Source organism: Siniperca chuatsi, linkage group LG4 (assembly GCF_020085105.1).
Source record: "Siniperca chuatsi isolate FFG_IHB_CAS linkage group LG4, ASM2008510v1, whole genome shotgun sequence".
Lineage (NCBI taxonomy): Eukaryota > Metazoa > Chordata > Actinopteri > Centrarchiformes > Sinipercidae > Siniperca > Siniperca chuatsi.
The window spans coordinates 5,941,117-5,955,165 of record NC_058045.1 but is presented as its reverse complement, the minus strand read 5'-3'; the positions used below and the strand labels follow the sequence as shown (position 1 = coordinate 5,955,165).

The 14,049-nt window shown below is 41.6% G+C and overlaps 1 protein-coding gene across 4 annotated transcripts in view; it reads left to right on the top strand.

The window, feature by feature from the left end:
- Window positions 1-14,049, top strand: part of mon2 (MON2 homolog, regulator of endosome-to-Golgi trafficking) — a 42,015-nt gene that overhangs the window by 25,897 nt on the left and 2,069 nt on the right. The window contains exons 17-34 of one of the 4 annotated variants that reach the window (XM_044193374.1): window positions 194-274; window positions 386-459; window positions 919-1,009; window positions 1,259-1,360; window positions 2,628-2,630; window positions 3,555-3,665; window positions 4,532-4,707; window positions 4,911-5,073; window positions 5,911-6,204; window positions 6,491-6,689; window positions 7,382-8,025; window positions 8,745-8,888; window positions 9,834-9,851; window positions 10,401-10,529; window positions 12,236-12,426; window positions 12,517-12,577; window positions 12,661-12,784; window positions 13,067-13,274. In XM_044193374.1, coding sequence (XP_044049309.1) covers window positions 194-274; window positions 386-459; window positions 919-1,009; window positions 1,259-1,360; window positions 2,628-2,630; window positions 3,555-3,665; window positions 4,532-4,707; window positions 4,911-5,073; window positions 5,911-6,204; window positions 6,491-6,689; window positions 7,382-8,025; window positions 8,745-8,888; window positions 9,834-9,851; window positions 10,401-10,529; window positions 12,236-12,426; window positions 12,517-12,577; window positions 12,661-12,784; window positions 13,067-13,274 — 2,813 coding nt within the window. The remainder of the gene's footprint in view (window positions 1-193; window positions 275-385; window positions 460-918; window positions 1,010-1,258; window positions 1,361-2,627; window positions 2,631-3,554; window positions 3,666-4,531; window positions 4,708-4,910; window positions 5,074-5,910; window positions 6,205-6,490; window positions 6,690-7,381; window positions 8,026-8,744; window positions 8,889-9,833; window positions 9,852-10,400; window positions 10,530-12,235; window positions 12,427-12,516; window positions 12,578-12,660; window positions 12,785-13,066; window positions 13,275-14,049) is intronic. The other 3 variants (XM_044193375.1, XM_044193376.1, XM_044193377.1) reach the window with 3 other exon arrangements.

Below are 14,049 nucleotides of genomic sequence, written 5' to 3'. Positions count from 1 at the left end.
TTATCAAAATGTGTTTCTATACCTGTTTTGATTGCTTTTTTTGTACATGCTTTGTAAAACTTACAGAAACAGACCAGAGACGATTTTGTGTAACCAGTATGTCAGTGTACATTTCATGACCTTGTCAGTTGATGTAGATGTAGTTTCTCCTCATTTCAACCTTCTCCTTCAGCTTCTCACTTTTCTCTCCCAGCACTTAGTGTGGATCCTGGGCCTGAAGCCGGGGTTGGGCGGTGCCCTGAAGCCTGGCCGAGCCGTGGAGGGACCCAGTACAGTGAGTTTTTTTAAGAACTGTGTGTTGAGCATGCATTGTACTGTATGTTTTTCACCTAATCGTTGAAGGCGATGAGCTAACTGGCTGTGGTTGTGTCTTTAACCTAAACAGGTGCTGACGACAGCTGTAATGACAGACCTGCCCGTCATCTCCAACATCCTGTCCAGACTATTCGAGAGCTCCCAGTAAGAAACGGTCCTTCATCTGTGAAAATAAACATTTGTTATAGAAACTCCAATTACTTATCCCCTATGCTCCTAAATATTCCAGTAGATGCTTTTTAGGAAATAAACTCTCTGGTAAAGGTCAATGGGGATACATTTCTGTTCAGAACTAATAATTACCATATGGGCATAAATTGTCATTTTTGTGTCTCCAAATCCATCAGTGAACTTTTGTTGTTTGCAGAGGAGTTTTAGACCTAATGAATGATACAATCTCAAGCTTGAATCTTTCTACTCTGGTTTGGAAAAGAGTTGGTCATCTTCATAAATATTAACTGGACTGACCTGAAGAATAACATATTTGCTCCTCGGATGAGTAGTGGTTCCTGTTAAAAATCTGAATTCTTAACATTTGAAACTATTTGTGCTACGCAAAATATGCATATATAATATGCAACATGTATTTTTTGTTTGATCTAGGTACCTGGATGATGTGTCCCTGCATCACCTGATCAACGCTCTCTGTTCCCTCTCCGTCGAAGCCATGGAAATGGCTTATGGAAACAACAAGGTAACGACTTTACATATTTTAGTATTAGGTGAAACTTGGTTCACTGATGTTTCGGATATGTCATTATTTGGCTTTGGTTAAAATGTCAAATGTTGGCTAAGAGTAGTAACAGTGTAAAAATTTACAGGAATTGGATGTTGTCTTACTTATCTGTCATAGAAAACCATACTTATGCATTTGATCAGCAAGGTCAGGGTACACGGTGTCCAGTATTTATATATAGTATCTATTTTCCTGTCTTGGTTTCAGGAGCCATCTCTGTTTGCTGTGGCCAAGCTGCTGGAGACTGGCCTTGTCAACATGGATCGTATAGAGATCCTGTGGAGACCCTTAACCGGCCACTTATTGGAGGTAACATCTATTTATCCCACAAGGTGCAGATGAAGAGCTCTGTTCTAACACACTGTCACTGTCACCGCATTTCATTGAAACTCAGTGAAAGATGAAAGATGCATTTCTTAAATGTGATATAATTTTGTCAAGCAAGGGCAAACAGTAATATCCTTGTAATCACTTTAGAGCTGAAATTTATTTTACTGGTTACACTTTGATCACACTTAGGGAAAGGAAGGAATTTGACCTGTTTAAACTGGAGCTAGAGAGAAATGCTTGTTTAAATTTGGTAACAGTAATTGCTACTTTTTCCAATGCTGATAATCTCATTGGAGGCGTCATTGAAAAAATTGGAACCATACTCTTAAAATAATGACAGCTAGAACCTAAAAGAATGCAAAAATTGCCCCCTTCTGCTAGACCCTTTTGGTTACTTTACCCTGTACCAATGCTCTAATAATGACATTTTTTCCATGGAGTCTGGAGCATATTAGCCCCTAAAGTTGAATTGAAGTGGAATTATAGCTGCAAGCAGCAACGCAGAGACAGAGGTCCAATCTAGTGGTTTAGTCATGAAGGAGAGAAATTGTTGAACAAGCTCTATAGAAGAGTTGAAAGTTTTTTTAGTTGGTATTACAGTTTTTGATAAAAGCAGAGGAATGGACTTGATAATGTCCAACATGTTATAGTGTATGAGGGATTCTCCTCTTTCCTCTTTGTTCTTACATATTGGTGAAACTTTCAAAGCCGTGGCATGTTCAGCTGATTTTATTAACATGCATTTTCAACACTTTGAATTCAGATGGTTAATGGATGGATTATTTAGGGTTATTATCAGCAGAATTGCCCCCATATTTGAGTATAAGTTATATGGCACCTGACCAGAGTTTTTATTGATGGCACAGTAATTCTAAGAAAGAAAGAAGAAAATCCCCATGCACGCTTTCCCTGATGATACAACATGAGCACAAAAATTACCTTTTTTTAATGTTTGATCTGAAGTTGCATGTGCTGAAAGACAACAGTGTACACATGCAGTAGAGCCCTGACACATATATACCAGTTACTAACAGACATGGGTTTAAAACACTGTAAAGTGCTATATACTGAAGATAACAAGTTAACACATTTTTAATTTACACTACACTCTCTGCAGTTATTGGCACCTATTTCCTCATATCTGTAAGAGGATTCTCATTTGATGTGTGTCTAAAGGTGTGTTTTTAGAGGTTTTCTTCACATTTTCTTCTCTCCCCTCTCTTTTGCACTCCTGTCTGTTTTGCAGAAGGTAAGCTCAGATTCCCTTCTCCATAATCATTGGCTTTCACATCTCTTTATTTCTCCAATCTGGTCTCTCTCCCTCTCAGTCTGGCATCAGCATGTTGTATTTAAGAGGTCGCTCTGTCAAAATGTGTCCACAGTGCATTTGCTCCCCTACCAGTGTTTGATCTCACGTTCTTGTGCGCAATGTGAAGCTCTGATTTGTACAGAATCCGAAGCTGCAAAGTATACTTTCTTAGATAAAATGCTGCTTATCTTTCTTTGCAGGCTTGTTCAAATTCAGTGCTTTTATATTTTAAAGGCAACGTGACAGTAATCACTTTTATTTTGTCTTTTTTTACAGATGTAAATTATGATAAAGATTACGATTAAAGTGTGAGGCATTAATGATCACGCAGGGCTATGGAAGCCAAATTATTAATTAGATACACATGGACCATCTGGGTTCTGAAGGGGTACAGCTACAGTATCTACTTAGCACTCTCTCTTTATGCCTCTAAGCAATACGATGTTTTCTCTTCTTGGAATTCTAAAGTCTGACACCATAAAAGTAAAAACTTGTTTGACAAACCTCCCTATAGACCAAAGATGATTAATTTGTATCACAGATGAGCTTAGAATACTTTTTTACTGGGATTCTTCAAGCAGAAGGCAGGTTTTGTACCACACTAGTGTACTTTTCTCTGCTGAGCCTGGCCTCTCCATGTGTATCTATACCAGCTTTCATGATTAGACTGTCTGTCACAGCATATCCTGTTATCACAGGGGATCCCAGTCTCTATCACACAGTCTTTGGTTTATTTCACCCACTTGTTTCACACCCACCTCCTGTGACCACTGCTGGGAAACACTGTCCTTAACAGCCTCTGCATCAGATCTGTCGTCACGCGCATGTGTCTGCATTTTTGTGCCTGTGTGATGTGTCCTTCAGGTCTGCCAGCACCCAAACTCCAGGATGAGAGAGTGGGGGGCTGAGGCGTTGACGGCGCTTATCAAAGCTGGCCTGGCCTACAAACACGACCCTCCGCTGGCCCAAAATCAGGTAGCTAACACTACAGGTGTTTGTGGTCAAAAAAAAAAAAAAAAAAAGCAGAAAAACAAAAATCTGCTTTAGGAAGTTGTATGTATAAAACGGGGCTCTTAGGCCTTCTCTATCATATGAATATTGTAGGGACATTGTAATGCTGACATTTGAGAAATCTCCACCACTGTTGCAGTGTATGTCATGATAGATAAGAGTGTGTGCCAAATGCTTAAAATGTGGAAAACAGAAATGTCAGTCAGTTTCTCTTGTCACCCACAAACACAGAGTCCGTGACCTTCACCTCAGTGAGAGAGATAAAGGGAATGGCACAGAGTTTATCTAAAAGAGGGCAGAAGAACTGTGTGGAGGTTACTAGAACAGCACAGAGCCAAAAAAAATGATGGCTGTCCTGTAGAAATGCACAATACAGTCACTCCTTCAGCTTTTACCATTGCATGTTGTTGTGTTAAAATGATGTAATTAAAAATACAGTGACCGTCTGATGATATACAAAATAAAAAAGGGAAGAAAAAAAGAAATTTGATTCAGACTCACTGCCTAAAACACACTGAAAGTGTTTTAAAATAATGGAAATGAAAACTGGGGGTTAATCTAGCTGTTGAAGTGGTACAAATTGAATGTTTATTTTGTACCATGCACCCAAATAAATGTGCATGGTAGAAAATAAATGATGCCGTAACATTTTACAACCTGTCAAACTGCATTTGACTACAGTTTAGAATTTAAATTTAGAATACATTAATTGTATATGTGTACTATGCAGTGTTGTTATGGCATAATTTACAAAGTAAGAATTTAATCTTTGCAGATAATTGTTTGTCAGTTAATAAATCAGGTACTATCTCCTTCTTTTTATCCCCAAGCGGCTGCAGCTACTGTTGCTGAACCCCCTGAAGGAGTTGTCCAACGTGCTGCATGCAGACATCCGGCAGAAACAGCTGGAGAGTGTCCTGCAGATCCTGCAGAGCCAGGGAGACAGCCTGGGGCCCGGCTGGCCCCTCGTCTTGGGTGTCATAGGAGCCATCCGCAATGATCAAGGGTAAGGGCACAAAGGAGGAGGAGACGATGGACAAAGCAGACAGGGCTTTACTTATTTTGTTGTCGCTGAAATAGTTCTTGTTTTATGCTAAATGCAAATTTGTGAGAGCCATCCTAAATTTCTGTTGTAACTACAGTTACCCTGCAAGTAATTCAAGAAACTGAACTCAACCAAAGCATGCCATGTGTCTTGTTTCCCTTCAGCGAGTCATTGATCCGAACAGCCTTCCAGTGCCTGCAGTTGGTGGTGACAGACTTCCTGCCCACCATGCCTTGCACGTGCCTCCAGATTGTAGTGGATGTAGCCGGTAGCTTCGGCCTGCAGAACCAGGAGCTCAACATCAGCCTCACCTCTATCGGCCTACTGGTGAGATAAGAGATGTCTTGTCTTGTGGTTATGTGGTTAAGCGTTCATAGCGCCGTCGCTTTTTGATCCTTCGATGTCGGCTCTTCCTATCATTGTGAAGCAGAATTCGCCAAGCTTTGTATTTTTCACCCACTAATAGGGAACGAGCTGGGTTTAGATCGTCGTGAGACAGGTTAGTTTTACCCTACTGATGATGTGTTGCAATAGTAATCCTGCTCTGTGTGTTACGCTCAGACACACACAGCACAGGTCAATTCACTACTCTCCCGTAATGTACTGTAAAGATACTCAGAAAAACATTTGATCAATCGGTCTACTGGGCTTTTGAGAGGCCACCAGTAGAATAATGTGATGTAACTGGTCAAATCCCAGGTGTGGATGTGTGTAACTATGAAGGTGAAGCAGGACTATGCTAACAGAGAATATCGTAATATAAATGGAAAAAAACAGGGAGAGAATAGAAACAGAAACTTCTTGCCCTACATACAGTATTATTGTGAGGGATTGACAGGTCATTTCTAATAGTTTTAAAGCAGAAACATAGTATGTTTAATATGATTAGACAATTATGTATCCCATAATTCCTTGTTTTCCATTATTTTATCTAATTTAACAGCACTTAACCAATCAGCTGACATTTCATAGATACTTTGTACAGTATTCAAGACATGCAAAACCCGATATTGATCTGTGGTTTACAGGATTATTTCTCTTGGAGTGTGGCAGTTCCTGCGAGATTACTTTAATAGGATAGCAAAACCGCCAGAAGCATTTAACCAACCTTCCTCTCCAATTTATGCCTCCACTCTCTACCCCCACTTCCCGTTTTACCCACAGTGGAATATTTCGGACTACTTCTTCCAAAGGGGCGAAGCCATCACACAGGAGTTGGAGAGGGAGGAGGAAGCTCTGCAGAAGCAGGCCCAGGAGAAAGGAGAGACCCTGAACAGGCCATTCCACCCCGCCCCTCCCTTTGATTGCCTCTGGCTGTGCCTGTATGCCAAGCTGGGCGAGCTGTGTGTCGACCCACGGCCAGCTGTGCGCAAAAGCGCTGGGCAGACGTTGTTCTCCACCATCGCTGCCCACGGGACCCTGCTCCAGCAGCCTACGTGGCATGTTGTGATCTGGAAGGTAGCATGCAAGAATTTGCAAGAATTTTTTTGGGGGGGGGTATTTCGCACACCTATTTTTCTCAGATTTTCTGTAATATATCAAAAGAGTAAAACTAATTTTCCTTTGTATGATCCCCTTGGATCTGTACTTTGTAATTGTTATCTTGTTTTAAATGATTATATACTCAAAGATAAAAACAACCCTAAATAGGCTGTCTATATAGCTCTGTTATTGGCAGAATGCACTGGTATGCACTTTGTGGCAGTAATTGCTGCTGGTTGAACTATCTTGGTGTCACCACTAGGTACTGTTCCACCTGCTGGACTGCGTGAGGACGTCATCCACCACAGCGGACAAGGAGAAGATTGAGTCTGGTGGCGGCAACATCCTCATCCACCACTCACGCGACACAGCTGAAAAACAATGGGCAGAGACCTGGGTGCTGACGCTAGCTGGGGTGGCACGCATTTTCAACACGAGGCGGTATCTCCTCCAGCAGTTAGGTGAGCCACGCATAATCTGCTCTGATTCTTAACCACTGCATGTGATGCTGTTGTACTTAAGGTAGATTGTGACACACTGCGAACAGTTTACCACAGCTGCCACAGAAAAGTAAACAGTGCCAAGTGTAACAAAAATCCAGAAACAACCCAGCTGTTTCTACTGGTATATTACCATCCATTAAGCCATGTTAAGCTCCTTCTGGACAGGATTAATATTCCAGGGAGATATGAATGATAAAACATGAGCTCCTCATTAACTACACTCATCCCTCTGAACGGAAGTTTAGCCAGTGCCAAATTACAAGAGGTGACTCATAATATACATTCAGCCTACTACACATTGCATTATTTAGAGGAAGGCTACTCTTCCTACATACAACCTAGATAAAATGAATAGCTGTTGCTGGCAATATATATCACTGCATGGGCCTCCTACGATGAGTGTATGCCATTGAAAATAGGCTTATATTCATATTGACAAAATGTATTAACAGAAAACAGTGTTTGCAACTAATACACCCGCAGTTCTAGCTGTAGTTTCCACTATGTGGCCTCTTTGAACTTCTGTTAGTTGCCTCGTGTTGGTTTTAAACCTCACATATCGAGGTGCTAATTGTCACACTATTTACAGTTGACACATACCGCTAATTGGCAGTCTCACACTCTCCCATCATTTTGCTGTGTACCTGCAGGTGATTTCTTCGAGGCCTGGGAGGTGCTGCTGAACCACATTCAGTCAGCTGCTCTAAGCAAAAACAACGAGGTCTCCCTGGCTGCCCTCAAGAGCTTTCAAGAGATCCTACAGATTGTTACACCAGTTAAAGACTCAGACAAAGCAGGTGATGCACTTGCTGCAATGGGCGTCCCCCCAGTGCTCATTGACCCCCTCTCAGCATCTGGTCCTGGCAGACCTCTGGTGCGTTCAGATTCGCTAGTCGAGCGGCTGACACGATACAACGGCGCTGAGCTGCAGGCCCCCCCCCCAGGGGAGGAGTCAGCCTTAGAAGACTCAGCATTGTGGTGGTCAGCGTGGAACACATGGTATCGAACAGGAACGGACAGCACAAGGCCACCTAGTGGCCCGACAGAGAAGCTCTCCTTCATCCCCAGCCAGCCCTTCCTCACAGCATTGATCCAGATTTTCCCAGCACTCTACCAGCACATCAAAGCCAACTTCAGTATGGAGGATCTGAAGAAGCTGGGGGTCATCCTCCATGGGGCCGTGTCCGTGCCTATCAGCAGTGATGCCTCGCCCTTCATCCTCCCCTCCTACACTGAGGCGGTGCTCACAAGCCTGCAGGAAGCTGTGCTCACCGCTCTGGATGTTCTGCAGAAGGTGGTCAAAGGAAATGTATTGTCAGAAAACAAAAATATGGGTACCAAAGAGGCTTTTAACATATGTTATACATTATGTACCGTACAAATTAGCATCAAAATAAGCGCCAAGTGGGGTGTCATGTAGACCTAGGGGTCTAAGACACGTACCATGTAACCACAACGTCCTGAGTTAAAATCCAGCAGGGGACCTTGGTTGCAGGTCATCCTCCCCTCCCTCCCTCTCCAAATCTCCTGTCCATCTCTCTACTTTACACTCAGAAAAAATAGATAAATTAAGGGTCTAAAACATTGTTATCCCCTAAAAATTGCAGTGTTATGTGGGAGCATCGCTAATGTTTTAATGTGGTGTTTATCCTATATATTACAATACTACAAATTACTTTTTAAGGGCTGCAACTATTGATTATTTTCATCATCAATTATTCGGATGATTATTATTCATTGGACTGATATACTTATTATAATTGGGACAAAACATTTCCTTGTACCTTTAACTGATGACTTGATACAGCAATAGGAGGACTGGAGTTGCTGTATCAAGTCAAGGCATCAATTAAAGAAATGCAGCCCCTTACTCTCCCTGTCAACCAAGTTATTTCTTCCCATTTTGTGTCAACTCAGCCCAGGAAACAATGTGTCAGTCTGCTAAATTATGCAATATGCACTCCCGTGGTGGATGTCAGCAGTGTTTGTTCCTCCTTTCCCTCCCTGCTGCAGGCCATCTGTGTGGGCCCGGAGAACCTGCAGGTCATGTACCCAGCCATCTTTGAGCAGCTGCTACTCTTCGTGGAGTTCTCCTGCAAGCCTCCTCAGTATGGCAGGATGGAAACCAAACACGTGGCCAATGCCAAATACAACCAGGTAGGAGGAAATGGAATTGGCCGTTTAACTGCTTGGTTTTCATTTACAATTCATTTCTTTTTACAGTTTGCGTCATTAACATGTTGGATGGTGTACACAGTTTTTCATTGCCCTTCTCTCTTCAGCCATTCTCAACAAGATCATCCCTCTTCTTTGATGCTTATGAAGCACCTCCCCTCCCTCCCTCCCTCCTTCAGTCCAGTCTTTATGAGGCCCCTATCATGGCCCTTCATGTGATTGACAGTTTCTTCTAGACCCCCATTAGTAGCCCCAAGCCATTTCTTCCTCATATCCCTCCCCTCATGCTGCTTCAAGTTTCTTGCTGGCAGCACGCAAGAGAAATGTTTCACTACTTTTCTGTTCAAACACACTTCAGATTCTTTAAAAAAAACAACAACTTTTATTTCCAAGGAACCCAGTGATCTTGAGCAGGATTACTTCATTTATAAAACCACCAACAGTTCTCATTTCTTCTCAAGAACAGAGGAGTCTTTTCATAACATTGTTCTGATATCAGTGCCTTTCTTATTCCTTGTTGTTCTAGAAACCTACACATTTCTGCAGGTGTTATGCCTTCAGGGGAATGCTGAGAGTTGTTAAATCCTGACTGTCAGTCCTGCATGTGGGGTCCAGATTCAGCCCTATACAGGACATATTTGTTGATCTGAATCTGTTTAAATTGTTGAAGTGAGAGGGTCAAACAAAAATTCCCACCCAGCCAAACAGATGTTATGGGTGGTCTTTATTGCCTTGTTGGCTTTTATCCAGTGTTGCTTCCAATGTCCTTGGTGCTAGGAGTGAGTGTTGTTTCCCTAAATCAGTCCTGGTTATTGAATCTCATTTAGCCAGCAAGCCACTGCAAATTAGATACAACTTAAACACCAGTTTAATTGCGATCTTCTCTCATTCTGTTTCTTGGGACTACTCACTGGATAACCATTTTAGATCCAGCTCTTTGCACCGGTGAGTTCCGTCATCTCCTTCAGCCCACTCTATAGTTGTACTAAGCTCTGCTGAATGGTGATGACCTACCCTCTGCGGTAGATGAAATATCACACCGCATGGTAGGCTCTCACGTCTCATCTGCGTCTCTCACTCACTACATGCTCCCCCCTCTGCCTGCCACTAACTGGTGGTTATGCCTCTGTGTGCACAGTTTCTGTGCAGTTTCATTTTCAGTTGATTTTGTGTTTTTTTTGGTGATGTTCATATACACATGGTTCTGTTTATATTTCTTAAAGACACACTTTGTAGCATCAAGTCATTTGTTTGGCTATAACATTTCAGCTGTGGTACTCATATAAGCTTAAGAAAACTTGAAGCAGACTAATAGTCACTGTAACTTTAAAATAAATTTGTGTGTTACTTTATATATATATAAATCAAAGTGTGCCTTTAAAAGCTGCTTTCAGTGTGGCTCTTCCAAAAGGTAGGGAAAACCGTTTTCAAATTTGTTTTGACTAATGCCACTCCTGTTTTTTTTCTCTTGTTAAATCTTCTTGCCCCCTGTAGGCGGAATGGGTTGCCTTAAACTATGTGCCCTTTGCTGAGCGTTCCTTGGAGGTGGTGGTAGACCTGTACCATAAAACAGCATGCCACAAAGCTGTCATTAATGAGAAAGTTTTGCAGAACATCATCAAGGTGATTTTACTTCAAGACAACACTTTAACACTTCTGAAGTTTGGTTCACATGTGCATTCTCTCAGGACAGTGAGTTCTTAAGTATACTTTCTCAACACGACTCTCTACTGGCCGCCCATTCAGCACCAGTTACTGTTGAACCCTGTGCAGTCATAAAATGTGGTGTGAGCTTATGAGAAGGTTTTGTCATTTTAAGAGTATATTAACACAGAATAAAACAGGAGCTGCTGCTGCCCTCATATCTGTTGGATGAAACTTATAGGCAAGTTGAACTTCTGACATACCCTATCAATGATGTCAAAACAGGCATTTTCCATTAGCTCACTAAGGCAAAGTACCAGCTTTGGCATCACAGTGTTGATTTTCTCTTAAAGCTGCTATAATCAATGTTGTTATATTAACAATGCATCAAATTACTACATGTATCTGAAAGGGGTTGCTCGTAGTAACGAACCTACACAGAATTATCACCCAACTCTGCAGTTCCCACAGCTCTTGTGAGCTTTTTAGCGTCTTTTAACTCATTGTTTTGATTTTAGAGCCCTGTTTCAGTTCACTCTCACTGCTCTCATTAGTCGTTTCCGGCCGCAGAAAGCAGCTGTTTTCAGTGAAAAAGCTCTACAAAACCCACTGTACACTACATGCCCACCACCAAATATAACATACACAAAGTTAGCAACAAGCTGGTGAACATAGTGGAGCATTTAGCAGCTGAGCAAAACAGAGCCAAAAGGAGATTTAATATTGGATGGACATTCATCGGGTGGACACAAGCACAACTCCAAATGAATGCTAATGTTGCTAATATGTTAATAAGCCAGTATTTGCTAACATGTTCATAATATCAGCTGTATAAGGTGATAATATGTCAGTGGTGTTGTTACAGCTTGTTGCACTGCAAAAAAAAAAGTGCACTCACTCACTCGTGAGACCTGAAATAAACACCAAGAAATACCAAAGTGTAGCAACAGAAAAACATCTTAAAATATCTTTTCCATTACTCTAGTTAGTTCTGTTTGCTGTCTGAGGAGTCTGTCAATGTCCACCAGCCTCTGGGCAACTTTCACTTCACTTGTCTCTCTGACCTGATAGTGTTGATCTCAAGACTTCAAGTCATCTACATGTAGTGATTGTTGGTGTCCAATATCTGCAGCATTTTCTGAATGCAGTCTGTCAAAAATCGAAAGGCTTAACTTAAAGCTGACACTGAGTCTTCCATTTTATCCAGTTTCTGACACCTGCGTTTAACTGCTCTTTTCCCATAGTCTGTTTATAAGAAACCTCAAATTGAAGAGAGATCATTTGCCAAGGAACTATTAAGAAGGTTCCCTACGGACAAATCCAAATCTGGCCCCCACCCTTTTTTGCCTCCAAAACAAGAAGGCGATACTTGTAAAATCTCAACCTTGGGGAACCCAGCTGTTCTCTGAAAAGAGGACTTTGTCCAAAAGATGGTCTTTTACTTTTTCTGGTTTTGTAGAATGAAACTTGAATAGAACCGGTGAAAAAATGTCTTGAAATATTACTTTGATGTTAAGTCTATGAATTAAAGTCTCACACTTCAGTATAAAAGAGAAGAAGGCGTAAAGCTTTTGTGGTATTACAGTTAGTTTTATGGATTTTATCTTGAAGTCTTTCTCTGTATTTCAGTCGCATAATCTATTGTTATTGCTGTCTCCTTCTTTCTTTTTCCCTTCACCCTCAAGACTTTAAGAATGCCCTTGGGTTTGAAGTATGCCTGTCCATCAGAGAGCACCTGGAAGCTTGCTGTTTCGTCTCTGCTCAAGGTGCTGTCTATTGGACTGCCGGTGGCACGCCAGCATGCCTCATCTGGAAAGTTCGACACTATGTGGCCAGAGCTGGCCAATGCCTTTGAAGACTTTCTTTTTACCAAAAGGTACAGATTTAGACAATCTTAAAGTTGAGTATGCACAACGTGGAAGTTCTGAGTACCAAGCTCATTGTTTTGGTGGTTTTCCTTTTATAGCACACCTCCAGATAACGTGTCCATCCAGGAATTTCAGAAGAATGAAGCCATAGATGTAGAGGTAAATACTTGTTCCTAGCATCCAGTATGTCAACATGATTTTGTGAAATAGCCCACCTCATCTTTGTACACTCTTCATTTTAGGTGGTCCAGCTGATCAGCACAGAGATTTTACCGTTTGCCAATTTTATCCCCAAAGACTTTGTTGGCCAGATCATGGCTATGCTCAATAGAGGCTCCATTCACTCACAGTCTCCCTCGTTCACAGGTAAGATGCAACTTTGGTAGCTAAAATAATTTGACTTCATCTGTGTTGTTTACTTGTATTTCTGGGAGAGCCGGGTGGCCATGTGCTGGAATCATACTGTAACCATTAAGTCCTTGGTTCATTGCAAAAGACCTCCCTGTGGCTCATCACCAACAATGGCTCCTGTCAAAGTCTTCATGTGTTGAGCAAGACAGTAAAGCCCTGTCTGTCCTCTCGTTGTAAATCACTCTGGAGAGTGGCGTCAGCAAAATGTCTAATATCTAAGTGGTTTTCTCTTGACAGAGGCAGAGATCGATGTGCGGATGAGGGAGGAGTTTTCTAAGGTATGTTTCGAGACACTTCTGCAGTTTTCCTTCAGCAACAAGGTGTCCACCCCGCAGGAGGGCTACATCTCTCGTATGGCGCTGTCTGTGCTCCTCAAGAGATCCCAGGACGTCCTCCGACAATACGTAGAGGATGAGAGGTTGAGCGGACGCTGCCCTCTGCCCAGGTATGCCCCACTATACAGCTCTGAATAAAATACACCTGCTTTGGTAAAAAAAAAAACCTGGTTTTGTACATGTTTTTGGACACAGAAATTCAGCTCCTAACACTGGTGTTTGTTACTGCCATGATTTTACCACTGAGACATTTAGCAATGCAAAACCAAGACCACCCCAGCTCCAGCCACGCATGCATCATTTTTCCTTTTCTCTTTTGTAAACAACACAAAACCACTGTGCTTATCCTGTTTTACACACTGGCACCATGTTTTAGGGTTTGGTGTAACGCTTCATTCTGCAATAAAAAAAAAAAAGTTTTCTAAGATACGATGGAAGTTAAATGATGCCCAAGGGGAAATTAAGCCATTAGTACAGAAAATGACAAAGGGATGGTGGGGGCAGGTTAGAAAAATATAGGATAATTAGAATATAGACATGAATAGCAAATGCAAGGTTACTTAATTTCAGACAAACAACAGTTTAAAAACTAAAATATGGTAAATACAATGTATATGAATGTAAAGAATGAAAAGATCAGGTATTGCAATATTAGAGCATGTAAGACAACCCAGCAGAACTTAAACAGCAGAAAAGTATACAATATGAAAATACAAAAAATAAGAAATGGTTTCACAAGTCAAATTGGTAACAGCATAAAGGGGAACTCCACCAATTTTACACATCAAAATGTGTTAAACTTTACAGGTCTTTGGGAGCTCCACTGCATATGTGAAGAACATAGAATAAAGCCTTTTGAAACTCCAGAACGGGCTGCGTGAAGTC